Genomic DNA, 22,507 nt, shown 5'->3' on the forward strand with positions numbered 1-22,507 from the left:
TCCACGACTTCTAGAACCTTCCAAAGAACCACTGAAACTTTTGAAGGTTTATCAGCAATTTTGAGAACATCACAGAACCGTTTATCAACAACTCTTAGAACCTCCTGAAAAACCAATTAAACTTCACAAAGTTTATCAGTAACTTCTAGAACCTCCCAAAGAACCACTGTGAGTTCTGAAGGTTTATCAACAAGTTCTACAACATCCTGAAGAACCACTGAAACTTCTAGAGGTTCATCAGCAACTCTTAGAACCTACTGCAGAACCACTGAAACGTCTGAAGGTTTATCAGCAACTCTTAGAACCTCCTGAAGAACCACTGTGAGTTCTGAAGGTTTATCAGCGACTCGTAGAACCTACTGCAGAACCACTGAAACATCTAAAGGTTTATCAGCGACTCTTAGAACCTCCTGAAAAGCCAATGAAACTTCACAAAGTTTATCAACGACTTCTAGAACCTCCTGAGGAACCATTGAAACTTTTGGAGGTTTATCGACGACTCTTAGAAACTCCTTAAGAACCACTGAAATCTTGAATGTTTATCAGCAGTTTTTAGAACATCAGAGAACTGCTGAAACTTCTACAGGTTTATCAACAAGTTCTAGAACCTCCTGAAGAACCACTGAAACATCTAAAGGTTTATCAGCGACTCTTAGAATCCCCTGAAGAACCACTGAAACGTCTGAAGGTTCATTAGCGACTCTTAGAACCTCCTGAAGAACCACTGAAACATCTGAAGGTTTATCAGCGACTCTTAGAACCTCCTGAAGAACCGCTGAAACTTCTAAAGGTTTATCAGCAAGTTCTAGAACCTCCTGAAGAACCACTGAAACATCTAAAGGTTTATCAACAACTCTTAGAACCTCCTGAAGAACCAATGAAACTTCACAAAGTTTATCAACGACTTCTAGAACCTCCTGAAGAACGACTGAAACTTCTAAAGGTTTATCAGCAAGTTCTAGAAACTCCTGAAGCACCACTGAAACTTCTGAAGGTTTATCAGCAAGTTCTAGAACCTCCTGAAGCACCACTGAAACTTCTGAAGGTTTATCAGCTACTCTTAGAACCTCCTGAAGAACCACTGAAACGTCTAAAGGTTTATCAGCTATTTTTAGACCATCAAAGAACCGCTGAAATTTGTAAAGGTTTATCAACAAGTTCTAGAACCTCCTGAAGAACCACCAAAACTCCTGAGGGTTTATCAACATCTAGAAATTTCTCAAGAATGTCTAGAACTCCTGAAATATCACATTCTCTTATGTGTTCCAGAAGAACTTCTGGAACACCTGGAACCTCACTAACATTTCTTACAAGAACCTTAAAGATATACTTTGCTGATTTTTAACCAGGTTTGTATGAATACAGTGATCACGTGTTAATAAACTTCCCTCAGCGCCCTGATCTCCCTGCTCGACTCTCAGCTCAGATCTTTGCTGCTTTGAACTGGATTTGACGTCCTTGTTTTGGTATTGATGCCACCACAGACACAAAGAGCATAGAACCGGATCAAGAGAGAGAACCTCCTCCTCCCTCTCTGTCACACTCAGACCAAACTGAGATCAAACGGTAAAACTGATCAGTGTTGATCAAATGTTGACCTCAGTTCTGTGTCTGTTTCCGACCTCAGATGTTTACTGAAACATGTGTGGTGACCTGTTTGTTTACCAGCTGGCCGCCATATTGTAGGTTCTCTACCTCTTGAGTAACATCAAATGCCACAGTCTGTTCTGTGTGTGTTCTCTGTGTTCTCTGTGTTCTCTGTGTTCTCTGTTCTCTGGACACGTAGCACCAAGTTCAGACGTATTTGTGTCTCTGCTGTGGAGACAGAACGGTTTCTGAGAAGACTTTACAGCAGTTAAATACGTCTTTAAGAACGTCAGCAACACCTGGTCCCTCACGCATGAGTCAGTGTGAGTGTGTGTGTGTGTGTGTGTGTGGTTCCCTCAGGTTAATTGGTAGAATAATATTGTGACAGGCGAGTGATGAATGGGCCCCTGAGCACACACACAGACTGTGATGTTATCTGATCTGAGCTCAGTGAAGTCTCCTCCTCCTCCTCCTCCTCCTCCTCCTCCTGCTGCCTTCACTTTACCACCAACAGATCCAACAGACCTCCTCACTGAGGCGACTGAAGAACGTCACACACAACTCTGAAGATCATCAGCAACTCTTTCCTCTGATTCAAGGACAGTTTCCAGGACCTGTGGAGGCTCCAGGTTCCTCCTGACCGACCCTGGATCTGTCACAGGGAAGAGGAGATAGACAGACGGCCTGTCGCCATGGTAATGATCATACCTGTCAATCAGCAGGTGATCTGTCAGCTGATAGGCTGACAGGCTGACACCTCACTTCCTCTCATGACCTGATGATGACCTCACACACACACACACACACACACACAGTAACGGGATCTTGTTTTTAGTCTTTTGAAGGTTGTAACTTTGTGTGTGTGTGTGTGTGTGTGTGTGTGTGTGTGTGTGAGATTGGTCAGATTTCTCCTCACAGGCTCCTGATGAGACCTTGAAGGCATCATTTGATATTAGATGATGTGTTCATGTCTGCAGAAACACTCCTATGTGTAACTTTATACATACATGTAAGTACACACACACACACACACACACACACACACACACACACAGAGGTGTGTATCAGGTGTCTGTAATGAGGGAGCAGTGCAGTCTGGGTAATTCTCTGCAGGTTGTCAGCCTTCATTTTCCTGTTGAAACTCACTGTCTGACATTAAGGTCTGAAATCTGAAACTTTCAAATTAAAGGTACATTCCCCCTTAAATCTGATATGCAAAAACAAAACCTTACGATAACATGTAATGTCTTTATTTGTAGTTCATCTCTGAAGTGTACCTGTGCTGTAAGACTGTGGTGATGAGATGTGGTACAAGTACTGTAAGTGTGTTTGTTCTGTGTGCGTCTGTTGATCCAGCTCATACTGAACATCTGGAACACATCTACAGATCTACAGGAGCCGTGTGTGTGTTACTCTGTGTGTGTGTGTGTGTGTGTGTGTGTGTGTGTGTGTTTGGAGGCTATAATATTTCATCGACACATATTTGATCACTTCCTGTTTCAGTCATCACAATAAACTGAAGATTTAAATAAAACTGAGCCATCTATAATATTTCATACCCGTCATTATATTCTTTATATTACATTACATTACATCAGTGGGTCCCAACCGGTGGGTCGCAGTCCAGCAGTGGGTCGCTGCCGGTCCATTCTGTACGGACCACAAGTGACCTGCAAACATGTTTTTTAAAAAACACACTTTGTTTTGAAGTGCTGTTTCCTGCTGTCGAGTGAGTGACTAACAGACAGCTACTTAACAGAGACGGCAAACTAGCTCGACAGCATGGCTTAACGCTAGTATGACGCTGAATGCATGAGGAACTAATTACTAACGAGAAATCTGGTCCCTGTGGCTGGACCAGTTGGGAACCACCGTATTACATTACATTATGTTATTTATGTATATGTTACGTTACATTAAGTTACATTATAGTACGCTACATTACGTTACGTTCGTTATGTTTTGTTGTATTGCGTAACGCTGCATTATGTTGCATTAACATTACGTTATGCTACATTATATTACATTAGGTTAAGTTACATTACATTACATCATGTTACGTTTCATTATATTACGCTGCATAATGTTACATTATGTTGCGTTACATTATGTTGTGTTACATTGTGTTATGCTACATTATATTACGTTACGCTACATTATATCACATCACATTACATTACGTTAAGTTGTGTTACTTTACATTACGTTATGCATGAATATGTTTCATTATGTTACGTTAAGTTACGCTAAGTTACGTTACATTTCATTACATTACGTTACATTGTGTTACGTTACATTATGTTATGCTACATTACATTATGCTACATTACGTTATGCTATGGTATATTACATTACGTTACATTATGTTGCGTTACATTATGTTATTTTACATTACGTTACGCATGAATATGTTTCATTATGTTACGTTAAGTTACGTTACTTTTCATTTTATTACGTTACATTTCATTACATTACGTTAAATTATGTTACATTACATTATCTTATGTTTTTACGTCATGTTATATTACACTAAGTTATGTTGCGATATGTTGTATTATATTATATGATGTTTGATTCTGAGGTGGACGAGGTGTTAGAGTCTCTAAATCTAAAAATTAATAAACAATTAATTGTGGCTCACACAAATGTCGGTACACTTCAAATAATGACAGAGATAAATAGCCAATATGTTCCAATACACCAATTTAACTTCGGCAATAATATGTTGGATTTATATTAATTTGTATTTTCAAAAATATTCATTTATTTTTGAACACTTAACAAAAAGCCCTTTGGCTTATCACTGGCCTTTAGCTAAGCATTAGCTTTTAGCTTGTGATTAGCCTTTAGCTTCTTATTGGCCTGCCATTCAAATTACCTGATGAAATACACTCCCATTGGCCACCTTAGTCAGGCCAGGTCATTTGGTTTGATTCTATGGTGTCATTCATGCCGAGTCTCAGTCGAGTCGAGCAACCAGACGCAGCCCAACATGATTCTTCTAACATGCCAAGTTTGGGCGGCCTGGGTAACTGCTGGCAGGCTCACAGGACGTCACGTCAGGGTTCTTCTGTAAACAGTGTGAAAACATACAGAAATAAAAAGCACCTGAAGGTGTGTCGCTGTCACTGAGCTCCTCACAACTGTTGTGTTCTATCCGTCGGAGTGTGTCGTGACAGAGGCTGGTGTGGCAGCAGGGCCTGTGACCTCTGACCTCTCTGTTAAACTCAACCACCGTCCTTTAATTTGTTCCAGTCACAACCAGAGGACACAGGGTCAAAGGTCACAACTCATTCTGGGTCATCTGATTGGCTGCTGAGGACAGGAAACAGGGTGTGTGTGTGTGTGTGTGTGTGTTCAGGAGCGCACACACCACAGGGAAATTCCAACACTCACACACACACATGAAAATATGCTGGATTTGGTTCATCACGTGTTATTGTTGGCTCCAGTGTGTGTGTGTGTGTGTGATAATCATGTTGGAGATGTGAAGAACATCTGTCGAACACATGTTAAAGTTTAAAGTCACTTTAGCTGCTCTCTGTCAGTCACAGTCTGACCCCGCCCCCTCACCGCCACACACAAATGTCCTCACTGTGTCCAAAAATGTCCACCCTAAGTCAAAGTGTCCTCATTTTGTCAAAAACTGTCCACACTGAGTCAGAATGTCGTGACATTGCGAAAAATGTCCTCTCTGAGACAAAAGTACTTACTGAGTCAAATTGTCCTCACTTTGTAAAGAAATGTCCTCACTGAGTCAAAACTGTTCTCACTATGGAAAAAAAAAATGTCCTCACTTTGTCAAAAAATTTCCTCACTAAGTGAAAATGTCCTCGCTTTGTCAGAATGTCCTCACTTTGTAAAGAAATGTCCTCACTTTGTCAAAATGTCCTCGTGTCAAAACAATTCTTCATTTTGTCAAAATGTCCTTAGTTTTAAAATGTCCTCACTCTGTCAGAATGTCCTCACTTTGTAAAGAAATGTCCTCAATGAGTCAAAGCTGTTCTCACTTTGTCAAAAAAATGTCGTCACTTTGTCAGAATGTCCTCACTTTGTAAAGAAATGTCCTCACGTTGTCAGAATGTCCTCCTCACTGAGTCAAAATGTCCTCACTCGGTCGGAATGTCCTCACAGTGTGATGTTTTCAAACTGCAGGTTGTCCTCGCAGAGACAGACACACAGAGACAGGGCTGCAGTTTAGATGAGGAGGTGTCTCCACCTGCTGGACACTCAGTGAGTTACACTCTGCAGTTAATGTGTGTCAGTACTGATACCAGTGATCACACAAATTGATCAGTGTGTGTCTCTCTGCAGGAAACAGGCCCCTCCCCTGTGGACCGTCACCATGGTAACCATTAAATGAATATTCCTCATGCATTATGTGACTGTTACGCTCTTAAATATGAATTCATTATGACCGATGCATTAATGTAAAAGCAGGATTCGACAGTTTGTTGAGGTGGAGCTCATTTTAAACTAATGACCATTTTCTTTATGGATTAATCTGCTGATTGATTGATTGATTGATTGATTGATTGATTGATTGTATAGTGGACTAACGGTTTCAGCTGCACTTGAGAGATGGTATGACATGAGACAGAGCCGCAGATTGGAATCAAACCCACGGTCTCTGTGGCACGGACACAATCTTTGTACACTGGATGGCCTCTCTACCAGGTGAGCTAATGGGCACCCATTTTAAGACTTTTCTGATGTCACTTGTAATGAAATTTAGACCCAACCAGAACAAGAAAAAGAAAAAAAAAGAGTCAACATTAATTATACTTAGAGGTACGGATGCTTTTGGCAAAATATTTATTGTAACAATAAAATATGACCTTTTGCTGTTACAGCGTGAGACGTTCGGTAAATTTGATTTATTAAAAAAAAAAAAAGATGTTACTACGTACTTTGATACTTTTATACCGTGCAATTACAGAAAAAAAAATGATTTTAAAAAATCCAGCTTCCTGTGTCTTAGCATTTTTAAGATGTTCTAAAGATTGATTTTTAAAATGAGAAATTCTAATACAAAACCAGGCATTAGGGGGCGATCACACAGAAATGAGACGCTAGGGACGCAGATGCTTCAAAGACACTTGAAATGCTTATTCAGTGTGCGCTAGCTACTGGCGTCTGGCGCTCAAAAAGTTGAAAATATTTTAACATTTTAGCATCTAAACATGCGTCTAAACAGAAGCATCTACAAAAACGTGTCTAAAAAGACGCTGGAAAAATGCCCGTCTAAAAGGCGCTTGAACACCGGTCAGACGCGTCGTATCATAGGAAAACAATGGTTCTACTGGCGTCGCATTTCTAGCGTTTCATCTCGGTGTGATCGCTCCCTTTCTTTTGAATTCATGAATTTAATACCTTGTAAGAGTTTTAAGGATCCATAGAAACTCTGGTTGTTACATCACCTGCTCTACAGACCATAATATTCTTCTAATAGCTACGTCTATACATAGCATGTTACAAATTCCCAGCAGGAAAAAATTTACAGTCCTGAATATCAGTTATAAAACACAGACCCAAACATAGTTATCAGTTTCCCCCTGCTTCCAGTTTTTATGCTCAGCTAACTAACAGTTTCCCACTGATCAGTCTTTATGCTAAGCTAGGCTAACAGTTTTCCTTTACTTCCACCAGTCTTTATGCTCAGCTAGGCTACAAGTTTCCCTTTGATTTCAGTCTTTATGCTAAGCTAGGTTAAGTTTCCCTCTGCTTCTTGTGTTTGTGCTAAGCTAAACTAACCGTTTCCCCCTAGTCTTTGTGCTAAACTAGGCTAACAGTTTCCCCCTGCTTCCAATCTTTATGCTAAGCTAACTAACAGTTTCCCACTGATCAGTCTTTGTGCTAAGCTAGGCTAACAGTTTTCCTCTACTTCAACCAGTCTTTATGCTAAGCTAAGTTAACAGTTTCCCCCCATTTCGTCTTTATGCTAAGCTAGGCTGACAGTTTCCCCGTTTCCAATTTTTATGCTAAGCTAAACTAGCAGTTCTCTCTGCTTCCAGTCTTCATGCTAAGCTAAGGTTAATCCTGGTCCCATAGTACCCATCTTATTAAAGAAGAACAGGATGACAAAAAACACAGATTGAAAAAACTTTATTAACAGCACAAAATGAACATTAACATTGGTTAACACAGCACTGTGTGTGTCTGTGTGTGTTTGTGTGTTTAGTGTGTGGAGAATGAAGGCAGCTGGTTTCCCAGTATGACCTGTCTCTCCACTCCCTCCTCGGAGATACTTGCCAGTCTGATCACACCTCCGCTGGACCCGTCTCTCTCCATCGCCAGAGACAGAGCTGAGACACAGAGACAGAGAGACAGGTGTGAGACAGGTAGAAAACAGAGTCAGGCAGATGTGACTAAGCAGCAGTCCTGCAGTGGACTCCAGCTCCCAGCATGCCTTGCTAACAGTGTGTACCTGCAGCAGTGATCTCCAGACACTGCTCTTTGGTCAGTCCTGGTTTGTAGTTGGAGTCCATGAAGCCGTAGATGTAGGAGCTGCCGCTGCCGCCCACCGACACCGGCTGCCTCACCAGCATGCCACCAATGGGAACACTGTACACCTGAGGACACAGACAGGTGAGCAGTTAGACAGGTGAGCATCAGTGGTACTCAGAGTGTGTACATGTACTGTGTGCACTGCAGTCGTACCTGCCCCCCCTTCCTGCGGTCCCAGCCTGCCACCAGGATCCCAGCAGTCAGCTCCTCTCTGTAGCGGTAGCAGCTGGCTCTGAACAGATTGGCAGCCGTTTCCACCAATGGGGGCTCGTCCAGCTCGATGCTGGGGGGCGGGACCACACAGAGACAGGTGAACATTACCAACAGCTGACTGGACGCTGACGCTGTCAATCAAACTGTATGTGAGTGTGTGTTACCTGTGGAAGCCGAGCTGGTAGGTGACCACGTCAGCGATGGCCTGAGTGTCAGCAGCTGATCCAGACCTACAACAGAACAGCAGCATTAAAAAGGTTCCTAAAGAAACTCCTTTAAATAGGTTCTAGGTTCTAAATGGTTCCTTTACAGTTCTTAGATGGCCCCTCAGTCCTAATAATTCCTTTAAAAAAGTTCTAGGTTCTCACTAAGGTTCCTGGGTTCCTAGAAACATCATATAAAATGGTTCTCAGTTTTCAAAAAAGTTCAAGAGTTCCTGGTTAAGTCTTTGATGTTTCTCTAAAATGTTCTGCGTTCTCTAAAAAAGCTCCTACAAACAAGGTCTAGTTTTCCTAAAAGGGTTCCTGGGTTCCTTCCAGTTCTTAGATGGCACCTAAACTGTTTTGATCTTTTATAAAAAAGTTCTAGGCTTCAGAAAAAAATGTTCTTGGGGTCCTACAAGGTTACTTTGGAAAGAATCTGGATTCCCAGGTCTCAAAAAAGGTCATACAATGGTTCTAGCCCTCCAAATGGGTTCCTGAAGTTTTGAAAAGTTTCTCTAAAAAGCTTACATGTTCCTGAGGGGCTCCTAGATAGATTTCCAAAAGGTTAATGGATTTCAAAAAAGGTTCCTGAGTTCCTTCACAAGTTTTATATGACCCCCTAAAATGTTTTGAGCTCTTTTAGAGAAAGGTTCTGTGGTTCCAAAAATATCCCCGAGTCCTACAAAGTTCCTTACCATAGATAAGAAGTCCCGGCTAAAGTTCCCCAGTTCCTAAAAGCATTATGTAAAATGGTTCTGACTTACCAAAAAGGTTTAGGAGATCCTGTTTAAGTCTTAACATGTTTCTATAAATTGCTCTGTGTTTCCTAAAAAGCAGCTGACAGCTTTTGGGTTCTAAAAAGGGTTCCTGAATTATTTTATATTTCATAGATAACCCGAAAATGTTTTGAGCTTTTTATAAAAAGGTTACTCAACAAAACATTCTGGATTCCCTGTTCCTTAAATGTCATCAATTGTTCTGACCTTCTGAAAAAAATCCTGAATTTTGAAAATTCTCCATAAAAAGGTTCTGTGTTCCGCAAGAACTTGGTGTCTGTTAAAGTTCTTGGATGGCTGCTAAAATGTTTTGAGCTTTTTATAGAAAGGTTCTATACTTCTGAACATGTTCTTGAGGGTCCTACAAAGTTCTTCCCAGATTCCTGTAAACGTCATTAAAAAATGGCTTCGGCTCTCCAAAAAGGTTCCTGAATTTCACAAAAGTTTGTAAAAAGGTAATGTGTTCCTGGGGAGCTGTTGAGAAAAAAATCACAGATGTTTCTGGGCATCCAAAAAAGGTTCCTTTATTCCTTTACAATTCTTAAATGGTCACCAAAATGTTTTGAGCTTTTTATAAAATGCTTCTAGGCTAACAAACATGTTCTTGTGATCCAACAAAGTTCCATTAAGAGCATTCTGCGAGTTTGAAAAGGTTCCTGACTTTCAAAGAGATTCTATAAAAAGTTTCTGAAAAGCTCTGAGATAGATTACCACAGGTTCCAAGCTTCCAAAAAAGGTTCCTGGGTTCCTTTACAGTTCCTCGATATCCCCCAAAATGCTTTGAAACAATGACCCCGAAAGGTTCCTGCGTACTTTAAGCGTCCCTACAAAGACCCTGAAAGGTTCCTGTGTTCTTTAAGGGTCCTTACAAAGACCGTGAAAGGTTCCTGTGTTCTTTAAGGGTCCCTACAAAGACCCTGAAAGGTTCCTGTGTTCTTTAAGGGTCCCTTCAAAGACCCTGAAAGGTTCCTGTGTTCTTTAAGGGTCCTTACAAAGACCGTGAAAGGTTCCTGTGTTCTTTAAGGGTGCCTACAAAGATAGTGAAATGTTCCTGTGTTCTTTAAGGGTCCCTACAAAGACCCTGAAGGGTTCCTGTGTTCTTTAAGCGTCCCTTCAAAGACCCTCACTGGTTCCTGTGTTCTTTATGGGTCCCCACAAAGACCGTGAAAGGTTCCCGTGTTCTTTAAGGGTCCTTACAAAGACCGAGAAAGGTTCCTGTGTTTTTTAAGGGTCCCTGCAAAGACAGTGAAATGTTCCTGTGTTCTTTAAGGGTCCCTTCAAAGACCCTTAAAGGTTCCTGTGTTCTTTAAGGGTCCCTACAAAGATAGTGAAATGTTCCTGTGTTCTTTAAGGGTCCCTACAAAGATAGTAAAATGTTCCTGTGTTCTTTAAGCGTCCCTTCAAAGACCCTGAAAGGTTCCTGTGTCCTTTAAGGGTCCCTACAAAGATACTGAAAGGTTCCTATGTTCTTTAAGGGTCCCTACAAAGACCCTGAAAGGTTCCTGTGTTCTTTAAGCGTCCCTACAAAGACCCTGAAAGGTTCCTGTGTTCTTTAAGGGTCCCTACAAAGACCCTGAAAGGTTCCTATGTTCTTTAAGGGTCCCTACAAAGACCCTGAAAGGTTCCTGTGTTCTTTAAGCGTCCCTTCAAAGACCCTGAAAGGTTCCTGTGTTCTTTAAGGGTCCCTACAAAGACCCTGAAAGGTTCCTGTGTTCTTTAAGCGTCCCTTCAAAGACCCTGAAAGGTTCCTGTGTTCTTTAAGGGTCCTTACAAAGACCGTGAAAGGTTCCTGTGTTCTTTAAGCGTCCCCTCAAAGACCGTGAAAGGTTCCTGTGTTCTGGTGCTAAAAACTCATCCCAGTGTTTCAACTTCATGAAGCAGAACTGTTGGAGGAGGAAGTAAACTGACCTGCAGCAGAAGATCCGGTCGTGGATCGGAGTCAGTTTGTCCGTTACTCTGTTGGCGATGTAAGCTCTGACAGACAGACAGACAGACAGGTTTAGATGAGTGTTTACTACACACAGTGGAATCATACAAGCACCATATTTTGTGTCTCTTACCCGGTGGTGGTACGAGAGTCGGCTCCTATCACCACTCCTCCATCATACTCCACTGCCATGATGGTGGTCTGACAGACAGACAGACAGGTGTAGGTAGAGGTAGAGAGAGAGAGAGACAGACAGACAGACAGACAGACAGACAGGTGGTGTTTAATACATTAGATTTGTATGTTACTGTTATCAATCAGGCAGAAACAATACTGCATCCATTATCGGACGCCACATTATTGTCTACACCTGTTTAAAGCTGCGTTAACCCGGTGAGCCTATTATCGGACACAGACACTTAGCCGATCATCCGGCTTTATCTCGGACATTCACCGGTCTGACACATCCATAAGCAGCTCCAGGTTCAGAACCAGCACCGAGACTGAATCCGGTCCGGTTCGGCCCGTTTATTCTTCTTCTAATCCGAACTTTTACACACAGTGAACCAGAGTTAGCGGTAGCCGCCGTTAGCTCAGTGAAAGAAGTGCTGTCTCATTCAGCCGCTGTTTACACTTTATAAACTCTCCTCGGGAACAGAACCGGGTCCGGTCCGCTCCGGTCCGACCCCACATAGCGTGCACTCACCCCGGTGCTGACTTCCTGGCTGGTCCAGTCCGGAACCATGTCGTTTATAGAAGAAATTTTCTGCCCGAAGTACGGCATCATGGATGCTGCTGCCGCCATCTTGTCTCTGTGTTTGTACTAACTCTGACTGTGAGGCGGGACTTTAATCGCTGTGTATGGCTCACCAACAAAATCAGAGAGGCACCAGTATCACTTAAAAACATGTCAGATTTAATTGTGTGTTTTTATCTTGTTCATTTATGTCAAATATAAATTTATAAAACTCCACAAAAAAGCACTTTTGTTCTGGCATGTAAGCGGACACCCTGCAGCGGGGTCCTGAGCTTGGCAGGAAACAGGAAGAGAAGGTAAACACCGCCGCTGCTTCGGAAATCCTCTCTGTAAACGTAAATTAAACACAAAATTCAACATGTTTAATCGCAGTCTGTCGCCTTTGAATCAGTTATTATACCTGTTGCAGTGAGGTGTTTTTGTTTTAAAGATATTGAGAGTTTCAGACCATTTTCTGACCGCTCTGTGCCGTTTGAACCGACCCGACAACCAGACTCTGTTTAAAAAATATGTAATTTTAACACCGATATTTAACAATAAATAGCTAAAACCACACATGAGATAGAAAATTAATTTAAGGTGTTATAGATTCTAGAGGGACTCGTGTTAAATTCGGCACACATGTGAAACACCTAGTGCTTTTTGATGTATTGATTATTGGCAGATAATTGTTTATATGCGGTCAGAATGTGTGAATTACGTTCTGCATGTAAAATGGCGTTAATAACTGTATTTTCTGATATATTACTTTATTGTTTGTGTTTATTTCAGATGACGGTCCATAACTTGTACATATTTGACCGTAATGGCAGCTGTCTGTATTATAACGAGTGGAACCGTAAGAAGCAGGCAGGGATCCCCAAAGAGGAGGTGAGAGGAACCTTTAATAAAGAACAAGTGAATCCCTAAAGTCTGTGGGAATTAAAATGTCTGTTTGTTTTTCTGTCCGCAGGAGTTTAAGCTGATGTATGGGATGCTGTTCTCCATCCGTTCATTCGTCAGTAAGATGTCTCCTCTGGACATGTATCCTTCACAACAGCTACCTGCCTGTGTCTATCTGTCTGTCTGCCTGCCTCTCTGTCTGTGGTCCTTAGCAGCCTGTCTGTCCTCAGGAAGGAGGGCTTCTTGTCCTTTCAGACCAGCAAGTATCGTCTTCACTACTATGAGACTCCCAGTGGACTGAGGTTCGTCATGAACACAGACCTGTCTGTCCCCAACGCCAGAGAGACACTGCAGCACATATACAGCAACGTAAGACAAGTTTATCCTTTTAAAATCTGTGTAATGTTCCTTTAATATCTCTGAAATATTACAGTTCTCCTTAGGGGATTGTATGATATGCAAAAACAACAACAAAGAAAGAAATGAGTTTAATAGAGGAGTGTTTTTTGGGTATTGAGATTTTCAAATACCCTCATATATGGTAATACTGTGACACAGCCCATGTCTGATTTACATGTCATGTTTGGTGTGAAACGACCTTTAAAGAGAACACGATGAACCTGCAGGAGTCTGTGTGATGGAGGGCTTTTATTGTGAAGGATTTGAAGGATAACTTTTTATTACTAAAATATCATTTAACTTCCTGTCTGTCTGTCTTTCAGCTGTATGTGGAGTACATAGTGAAGAACCCGGTGTGTGTGTTGGGTCAAAGTTTGGACAGCGAGCTTTTCAGCAGTCGACTGGACGCCTTCATCAGAGCTCTGCCATACTACAGTCCCCGCGCCGCCTAATAAACACACACACTGTTACACACACACACACACTAACACAAATACTTTAACACACACACACACACACACACACACACACACACACACACACACACACATTAATAGTGAAAGTGTATTTATTGTGAAGATGTTTGTATTAAAGGAGTGTGAATTCGTCTGCTGTCTGGTTTATTGTCACAGTCAACATGATGACACCTGCTGGTCACCTGCTGCTGGTGCAAACAGTCTTTATTCTCTTCATTATCAAACTTTATTGTGTTCAGCTCTGAGACACAGTAACAGCTGGTGTGTTTAAAACCTGATGAATATGACGCCTCATTGTTTGCATGGTCATATGACCATGAAATATCGAGCCGTGTCAAATTATTTTTTAAGCACTGTAGTGGAACATGTTTTTTTATGTATAATTAAGGGAGGGGCATAGAAATTTAAATTGTTGTATTTTGTATTTATTACCACCAATTTTTAAGGAAAACATACCTTTCAAAAAAAATAAAAAGTTTTTGAAGGAAAAAAAGAGAAACACCAAAACTTAAAGAAAAAAATCAACAAAAATTCTTGAGAGAAACCAAATGTGTCTCAGGTTTGGAAAATTTGTTGTAAAAAAATTTCCAAAAATTTTCCAAGGGGAAAAAAAAAAAATCCATTTTTTCACCTTTTTTTTTTTTTTTTTTAAACTTGCTTTCCAAACCTGCCCGTGGTCAGGTTCACAGTGCAGAAATATCCTCACATTACAAAATTGCCCTCGCATTGTAAAACAAAAAATGTCCTCACAATGCAAAATGCGCTCACAATGTGTAAAAGTAATTCCATTGCACAATCATCTGCACAATGTAAAATGTGCTTATAATGCAGAAATGTCCTCTCATTGCAAAATGTCCTCACAATGTGAAACTGTCCTCACAATTTAGCAATGTCCTCAAAATGCAGAAGTATCTTCACAATAAAGATAAGGTAACTTTATTTGTACCCGAGGGTAGATTTGGTTTACAGTGCTTCAGACTCAGAGACAGGTACAAATATACAAAAAACAGAGTCCTCTCATTCCAAAATTGTCCCGACAATGAAGGGATGTCCTCACAATGCAGAAAAGTCGTCACAATATAAAAATGTCCTCACAGTTTAAAAATGACCTTACAATGGAAACATGTCATCAAAATGCAGAAAAGTCGTCACGATGCAGAAAAGTTCTCTCATTGCAAAATTGTCCCCACAATGTAAAAATGTCCTCATACTGCAGAAAAGTCCTCACAATGTAAAAATGACAATGTAAAAATGACCTCTCCTATATGACACCTATATGGAAATGAATACTTGCTCTATTTGTTTTTCATTGTGTTGGTTCTGTCAAAGCATGTGATGCATATATGGAAATTAGAAACTCTGTATTGTATTAATTCATCAGTGTTTCTGACCGTTAGTAGCTGTGACCTTAGGGTGTTGTTCAGGGGCAGATTTAGTGATTTGGGGGACCCGAATTTTTCACTTTCTCCCTAACTGGGAATGTTGGTACTGGCATTGGTAGAAGAACTCAAAACATTTTGGTCAGGTGGAGTTGTTTGTTTGTTTGTGTTTCTTTTCCATGTTTTGTTTTGTATTTGAAGTGACTGGGCGTTAGGTTTATATCAAGATGGTGTCGTATATTTCCCTGTGGGATTGGTCAGTGATTTTCTACCAGGCTGATGCTGCGTCCACCTCATGAACAGCTCCAGAGGGTTGAACGAACACAACACATTTTATTACATTTAGGTTTAATAACATCAAAGGACATCAATTTCTTTCCTCGTCATACCTTAAAATAACACGAGACGTATTTTCAGAGGACATTTGAACTCATCATTAGACCAACGGCTGAGAATTAAAATGTTAGGTAATAATATAACAGAGCGGCAGTCAGCGTGACCTGCTGAACCCACGGAAACAAACAGATTAACACACTCATTACTCGTCAGCACACACCGACATCTGCATCACCACACACACCGACATCTGCATCACCACACACACCGACATCTGCATCAGCTCACAGACACATATAATGCCACTGCAGTGTTTTTGGTAACCTTTAATAAAGTAGCCGTTTTCTGTGAACTGTTCTGTGATCAGCTGACTGTCATTAAATTACAGCTGATTGATTGATGAGGCAATCTGGACAGAAGAGACATCTGTGTGTGTGTGTGTGTGTGTGTGTGTGTGTGTGTGTGTGTGTGTGTGTGTGTGTGTTGAGACAGTGTAATCCTTGTGGTAGCATAATCTCTAATCCCACTGAAAAACATACTGCATCCCCACAGCCACACACAGTCTCACACTCTCACTGGATTTAGGAGACACCCGCTGGTATAATGCATCTTTTTTAAAGAGCTGAACCTCGGAAGGAGAGAGGGACAGAGGAAATGTCCTCACGATGTCAAAATGTCCTCACAATGCATAAATGTCCCCACAATCCAGAAATGTCCTCTCAGTGCAAAAATGTTCTTACACTTCAGAAATCCCGCTGCAGCACAAGAATGTCCTCACAATGCAGAAATGTCCCAAATTTTAAAAATGTTGTCGTAATGTGAAAATGTCCTATCAATGCATACATGTCCTCACAATGTCAACATTATTCTCACGATGCAGAGACACAGACGCAGTCCTCATGTTCCTGAAATGTCCTCACAATGCATAAATGTTCTCATGCTGCAGAGATGTCCCACAGTGTAAAATGTCCTATTGAAGCAGAAATGTTCCTATAATGCAGAGATGTCCTTACAATGTAAAAATGGCCCCCACAATGCAGAAATGCACTCATAATGCAGTAATGTCCTCACAATGTAAACATGTCTACACAATGCAGAAATGTTCCTATAATGCAGTGATGTCCTCACAATGTAAAAATGTCCTATCCACGTGGAAATGTCCTCATAATGCAGTAATGTCCTCACCATGTAAAAAAGTCCTATCAACGTGGAAATGTCCTCATAATGCAGTAATGTCCTCACAATGTAAAAATGTCCTATCAATGCACAAAAGTACGTATGATGCAGTAATTTCCTCCTAATGGAGAAATGTCCTTACAAGGTAAAAATGTCCACACAATGCAGAAATGTCCTCATGTGAAAATGTCCTATCAAGGTAAAATGTTCTCACAGTTTACAGGACTCAGCTGATCTAAAAAAAAAAATACAGCAATTATTCTTTTCCAGTATATATAGCATATTTGTGATCAATAAAGTAAGTAAATTTATTTCAGTATTAGTCTTTTAGGTACTTTACTTGAATACCTCAATTTTCTGGAACTTTATACCTTTACTTTTTACTCGACTTCATTTATATGTTAAATTCAGTTACACTTCAGATTCAGATTAGTAATACACACTCTGTTACTTATCTAATGAAATTAAACATTGTTGTGCTCTGCTGTCCACCAGGATCTCTCAGAGAGAGAGAGAGAGAGAGATTAGAGTTAGATTAATTTCGGATGCGGGCAAGAGGCCATATTTAACATCTGTACACAGAGTTTGATATTTGGGAGTTACAGATTTTAATCCTGCCCGTCTAGCAGCAATAACAGGAGACAGACAGACAGACAGACAGACATGATATCTGAGTTCTGATTGGTGGGATTAAACCAACAGGATTAATAATATCAGACCCTCAGCAGGGAGACAGAGATGAAGGTGGACAGAGAGCTGAAAACAAACTGACAGACAGACAGGTGTATACAGAGTGTGGACGACAGGAATTCAACAGACACCTTTACAAAGGTAAGGTGTTTGGTTTGTGTGTAACCTCCTGCAGGGGCTGATGGGTGTTAAACACAGAGAATGTACCGTTAACTTTCACCCATTCTTTAACCAGAACCACCAACAGTGACGGATCTGCCAGGCTCAGATATCACAGACGAAACAATGTGAGGTCACTGAATGTAATTCATCGACTCGTAGACTTGTTCAGTATCAGGTTCTTATTACATCACATGACCTGTGTTCAGAACTACTTTTTTGTTTTATGATTTTATCTGTGCGTCACTCAGCTAATGTAAAAAGGTTAATTTGTAATTTGGCTGTAACTTGTTTTGTATGTAATTTGTATTTCAGCTGTAGCTTGGTTTGCATTTTGGCTTTTTCTGGCTTGTGTTTTGGCTATGCATTGTTTTTTTTATTTGGATGGTTTGGTTTGTATTTTGGATATATTTTGGCTTGTAGTTTGTTTTGCATCATTGCTATATTTTGGTTGTAGTGTGGTTTTTGGCTATGATTTGGTTTGAATTTTTGTCTGTGGTTTTGTTTGTAATTTATTTGTAACTTGGCTTTAGTTTAGTTTTTAATTTGGCTGTATTTCAGCTGTGGTTTGACTGTATTTTGACTTTAGTTTGGTTTGTATCTTTGCTATATCTTGGCTAACGTTTGGTTGCTATTTTGGCTGTATTTTTTGTTGTAGTTTGGTTTCCTTTTTTTGCTATATTTTGGCTTTACTTGGGTTGTAATTTGGTTTTTATTTTGGTTGTAGTTTAGTTTGTATTTTGATATATTTTGGCTCTAGTTTGGTTTTGATTTTGGCTGTGGTTTTGATTTTTGGCTATGTTTTAGTTGTGTTTTGAATGTAGTTTAGTTTGCATTTTGGCAAGTTTAATTTGTCAATTTAAGAGAACACATCTGGAAACAAAATCATTAGCTTTAGCCTTGTGCTAAGACTTTTTTCTCCATTTTTTTCTCACTGTTTGCTATCATTAGCATTAGCCTCCTCTGTTGTCTTTCACTATTGGCATTAGCCTTAATATTTTTGTCTCTATTTTTAGCATTAGCCTTTGTGTTTATCTTCCTCCTTAGTGTCAGCCATGTTTGCGGGCCGAGCTTCGGGTGCGGGAGCTGCCGTTGGGCCGACGGCAGCAGGAGGAAAAGGCGGGAAGTTTTCGGTGGAGGAGCTGTACGGGTTCAACAAAAAGCCAAAGGTGAACAGAGGGAATTCTGGGAAACCGGAGAGGATTGATGGGAAGAAAGAACCAAAAGAGAAAGAGGAATCTCTGCTGGCGTCTCAGATCCTGGAGGCAGCGAGGAGGCTGATGGAAAGACGACGACTGGAGATCTACCTGAAGGAGTGTGATGTCACCATGGAGCAGAGCAGCATGCCATACAGGTGAGAGAAAGGTGACACAGTGAGACTAGTCTATCATTCAGAACTGTGTTTTTTACAGTGTCTTAAAGTGTGTGAGATCATCTGTAAATATTTCCAACATCCACCAGTGACAACACTTAACTTTTTAACAAAATGTCAACATAATAATTGGATGTAGTTGTTGTCCAGTGTTCATTTTCATTATATTAATGTCTAATACAGCTTCAGGTGTATTTTGGTTATAGTTTGGCTGTAGTTCAATTTGTATTTTGCCTATATTTCAGCTGAAGTTTGGGTTGTATTTTGTATATATTTATGCTGTAGTTTGTTTTTTTCAGTTGTGGGGGTTGTATTGCATCTGTATTTTGGTTTGTATTTTGGATGTATTTTGTCTGTTGTTTAGTTTGTATTTTGGATATATTTCGGCTATATTACAGTGGTTTGGCTGATATTTTTGGCTGAAGTTTGGTGTGTATATTGGTTTCAGTTTGAGTAGTAGATTTCAGCAGTAGTTTGATCAGTACTTTCGGCTGTAGTTTAGTTGTACTTTGTTTGGTTTGGAAGCTCTAATTGGGTTTTCACAGCAGTGTGTGAACAGTGATGTAATGATACTGACTGACCACCAGAGGACACTGAGATATTGTGCCTACTACAGGACACACACACACACACACACACACACACACACACACACACAGCTTCATGTCACTTTATTTTAGTTAATTGTTTAGTTAATTAACATCATTAACAAACCATTGTTTTATAATCTCTAATGATAATATTCTTATATATAATAAATAATAAATATAATCTGAGTAATGTGAGCAGTTCTGGTTTTAACCTGTTTTAATGGCCTCACATCCACAATGATGTGTTTGTTATACTGGTTATAATGGAGCACAGCTGGTACTGGTCAGACTGGTGCACTGAGTCTTAGCTCCACTGATTCTGATTGGCTCCTGAAGCTGCTGAGTCATGGTAGCAAAAGACTGTCTGCTCCTGTCGTTCATCAACTGTGTGTGTGTGTGTGTGTGTGTGTGTGTGTGTGTGTGTGTGTGTGTGTACTTCATCTTTTTCCAGAGCAGAACGAAAGCTGAATCAGCATCATCCCTCTCCACCAGCACAACATAACAGTACAGTATTAAAACGTTCAATGTACATTCAAAGACAGTATTAGTACATTTAAATGCATTAGTAGTACATTAAAAGACAGTATTAATGTACTGCTAATGCATTTAAATGTACTAATACTGCATTAGTAGAACATTAAAACACAATATTAATACATTTAAACACAATATTAATACATTTAAACACAGTATTAATATACAGTAGTAGCACTACTTTAAGTACCCACACAAAACACTACAGTTTATAAAAAATACTACCAGCATTGTTTCTTCATTATTACTAGTACCTGTTAATTGTACTTCTCATAATAACAGCAGGCTGTGAGGTCATAGTAGCATCTTCACTCTGATTGGTCCTCAGGGAGCAGAGAGAGAGTGTGTTTGTCTTTGTGTGTGTACGTGTGTGTGTGTGTGTGTGAGGTGAGAGAGAGAGAGAGAGAGAGAGAGAGAGAGAGAGAGAGAGAGAGATCAGCACCTGGAGCTAATACCTGATCAATATGTAAACAAACTGATGAATGTTCTCACATAAACAGGCGATTGTTCTCTCAGTGTTTCACCGAGTCAATTTTTAGTTTTTAGTCTATACCTCAGCACAAAGGGACATATTGATCCTATTGATCATATTGATCAGAGTGCTGAACTGATGACACAATGGAGACATTCAGGAGACATAAAACTGCAGATTCTGCGTAAGAGGTTTGATGATCTGTAAATAATAATAGAGACCATAATAAAACAAGTTTGTGCTCCGGTCCTGACGTGAGTCTGTTTAGCATTGAAATGACAGATTTCCAGTGGAGATTCTGAATTTAGGTTTTGAAGAATAAAGAACATAATTTTTGCAGAGAACAAAGGATGATTATAAATCATTTCACCTCAACACAACATATTTGAATTTGCACACACAGTTATTTTAGACATTTCTTTTTTAAGCGGGTGAAATAATGGAACAGAAAAACTTCTTATTTTTCTCCTTAAATATGTATTCAGCCAGATGAGTTCAGTCGAGGTTTGAAACCTGTTGTAGACCTAAAAATGTGCAGACAAAGCAGATCAGGCGACAGATAAAACAGAGGCAGGTGACAGGAAGACGACGACTAAAATAAGCTGAGAACTAAAGAGATTTATAACTTATTTTCTGCCTAAAAAAGCAGAGTGGATGTGTGGAGATGTTGAAATAGAAGTCAGAGTCAGAGACTGTGTGTGTGCAGCTACTGCTGTAATCCACATTAGTGACAGCATACCTTCAGCCTGAGGCACCACTGAGACTGTGGTCAGCTCTAATGTTGTGTGCTACATGATGGAGAGAAGAAGAAGATGAAGAAGAAGAGGAAGAGGAGTGGGGGAGGGTCTGAAACTCTTCTTCTCTTGTCTTCAGCACCACATGATCTGCAGGAAGCATCCACAGAGCTGAGAAACATTAGTATCATATTATCAAGTACTGTGTTTAAGTACACATCTGAGGTACTTTACTTCATTCTTTCACTCTCCACCAGAACAATATAACAGTACGTTACTAATACCTACAAACACATTACTAATATATCTAAACACATAATAACACTAACACTGTGGTCAGAAGGTTGTCGGTAACTGTCGTGGCGGCAACCTAAGAACATGCTATGGAGAAGGACTTTAAGTTGGCCTCAAGGAAGTGCTGGCAAACCATTAGATGCCTCAGGAAGGGAAAGGAGAACTGCTGACACAAACTGGGGATATCGTCGAGCAGTGGAAAGAGCACTTTGAAGAACTCTCGCCCATATCCCTGGCAGAGGTTGCTGAGGTAGTCAAGAAGCTCCCCAGTGGCAAGGCGCCAGGTGTGGATGAGATTCACCCTGAGATGCTGAAGGCTCTGGTCACTGTGAGGCTGTCTTGGCTGACACACCTTTTCAGTGTCACGTGGCAGCTGGGCACAGTGCCTGTGGAGTGGCAGACCAGGGTGCTGGTCCCGGTTTTCAAGAAAGAGGACCAGAGGGTGTGCGCCAGTTATCGGGGTATCACACTGCTCAGCCTCCCGGCTAAGGTTTACTCCAGGGTGCTAGAGAGGACGCTACGACCAGTTGTTGAACTTCAGATTCAGGAGGAGCAATGCGGATTCCATCCTGGCCATGGAACGCTGCACCAGCCCTTTACTCCTGCAAGGTTGCTGGAGGGGTCATACGAGTTTGATCATCCAGTCTACATGCCCTTTGTGGACTTGAAGAAAGCTTACGACTTATGGTACTGCGGGATTGCGAGGTACCAGGGTCAGTGAGACGAGTCATCCGGTCCCTGTATGACCAAAGGGAGAGCTGTGTCCACATACTCGGGGTAAAGTCAGACATGTTCTCGAAGGGTGTTGGCCTCCGCCAGGTTGTCCCTTGTCACCTTGCTTGTGATTTTGGTCTGCAGTGATGCAGACGCTACGCTGGTCCATCATGGTGAAGAGGGAGCTGAGCTGGAAGGTGAAGCTTTCGATTTACTGGTCCATCTACGTCCCATCCCTCACCTATGGTCATGGGCTGTGGGTAGTGACCAAAAGAATGAGATCTTGGACACAAGCGGCCGAAATGAGTTTCCTCCATGGGTGGCTGGGCT

General features: G+C 40.8%; 3 protein-coding genes across 4 annotated transcripts in view; 2 read left to right on the forward strand and 1 right to left on the reverse strand.

Annotated features, from left to right (window-relative positions):
• Positions 1 to 7,676: 7,676 nt before the first annotated feature.
• On the reverse strand, positions 7,677 to 12,059 carry psmb6 (proteasome 20S subunit beta 6). Its single transcript, XM_049567715.1, has 7 exons — positions 11,920 to 12,059; positions 11,347 to 11,414; positions 11,195 to 11,260; positions 8,472 to 8,537; positions 8,248 to 8,377; positions 8,015 to 8,159; positions 7,677 to 7,892 (listed from the first exon to the last, which is right to left on the reverse strand). Exons 1-7 carry the CDS (start codon positions 12,016 to 12,018, stop codon positions 7,765 to 7,767), a joined length of 702 nt encoding a protein of 233 aa, XP_049423672.1. The 5' UTR covers positions 12,019 to 12,059; the 3' UTR covers positions 7,677 to 7,764.
• Positions 12,060 to 12,155: 96 nt separating this feature from the next.
• On the forward strand, positions 12,156 to 13,859 carry trappc1 (trafficking protein particle complex subunit 1). 2 transcript variants are annotated; one of them, XM_049567716.1, is made up of 5 exons: positions 12,156 to 12,266; positions 12,742 to 12,840; positions 12,923 to 12,993; positions 13,083 to 13,221; positions 13,575 to 13,859. In XM_049567716.1, the coding sequence occupies exons 2-5, from the start codon at positions 12,742 to 12,744 to the stop codon at positions 13,701 to 13,703; spliced, it is 438 nt and encodes a 145-aa protein (XP_049423673.1). In that variant the 5' UTR covers positions 12,156 to 12,266; the 3' UTR covers positions 13,704 to 13,859. The 2 variants fall into 2 exon arrangements, with proteins under 2 accessions (XP_049423673.1, XP_049423674.1); XM_049567717.1 differs by having other exon boundaries at positions 12,246 to 12,305.
• Positions 13,860 to 17,548: 3,689 nt separating this feature from the next.
• Positions 17,549 to 22,507, forward strand: part of LOC125883702 (voltage-gated potassium channel subunit beta-3-like) — a 31,672-nt gene continuing 26,713 nt past the window's right edge. Inside the window, exons 1-2 of the mRNA XM_049568176.1 lie at positions 17,549 to 17,595; positions 18,515 to 18,821. Of these exons, the coding sequence (XP_049424133.1) occupies positions 18,523 to 18,821 (299 nt within the window). The 5' untranslated portion in view covers positions 17,549 to 17,595; positions 18,515 to 18,522. The remainder of the gene's footprint in view (positions 17,596 to 18,514; positions 18,822 to 22,507) is intronic.

The sequence above is a fragment of the Epinephelus fuscoguttatus genome, linkage group LG23 (genome assembly GCF_011397635.1).
Source record: "Epinephelus fuscoguttatus linkage group LG23, E.fuscoguttatus.final_Chr_v1".
NCBI classification, from domain to species: domain Eukaryota; kingdom Metazoa; phylum Chordata; class Actinopteri; order Perciformes; family Serranidae; genus Epinephelus; species Epinephelus fuscoguttatus.

Excerpts from the sequence above, each read along its gene's own strand:
- trappc1 (XM_049567716.1), top strand. The coding sequence starts at position 12,742 with ATGACGGTCCATAACTTGTACATATTTGACCGTAATGGCAGCTGTCTG. Across the intron at positions 12,994-13,082 it reads AAGATGTCTCCTCTGGACAT|GAAGGAGGGCTTCTTGTCCT; the intron begins GTATCCTTCACA and ends GTCTGTCCTCAG. Across the intron at positions 13,222-13,574 it reads TGCAGCACATATACAGCAAC|CTGTATGTGGAGTACATAGT; the intron begins GTAAGACAAGTT and ends TCTGTCTTTCAG.
- psmb6 (XM_049567715.1), bottom strand. The coding sequence starts at position 12,018 with ATGGCGGCAGCAGCATCCATGATGCCGTACTTCGGGCAGAAAATTTCT. Across the intron at positions 8,378-8,471 it reads TACCAGCTCGGCTTCCACAG|CATCGAGCTGGACGAGCCCC; the intron begins GTAACACACACT and ends CCCGCCCCCCAG. Across the intron at positions 7,893-8,014 it reads TCTGGAGATCACTGCTGCAG|CTCTGTCTCTGGCGATGGAG; the intron begins GTACACACTGTT and ends TCTGTGTCTCAG.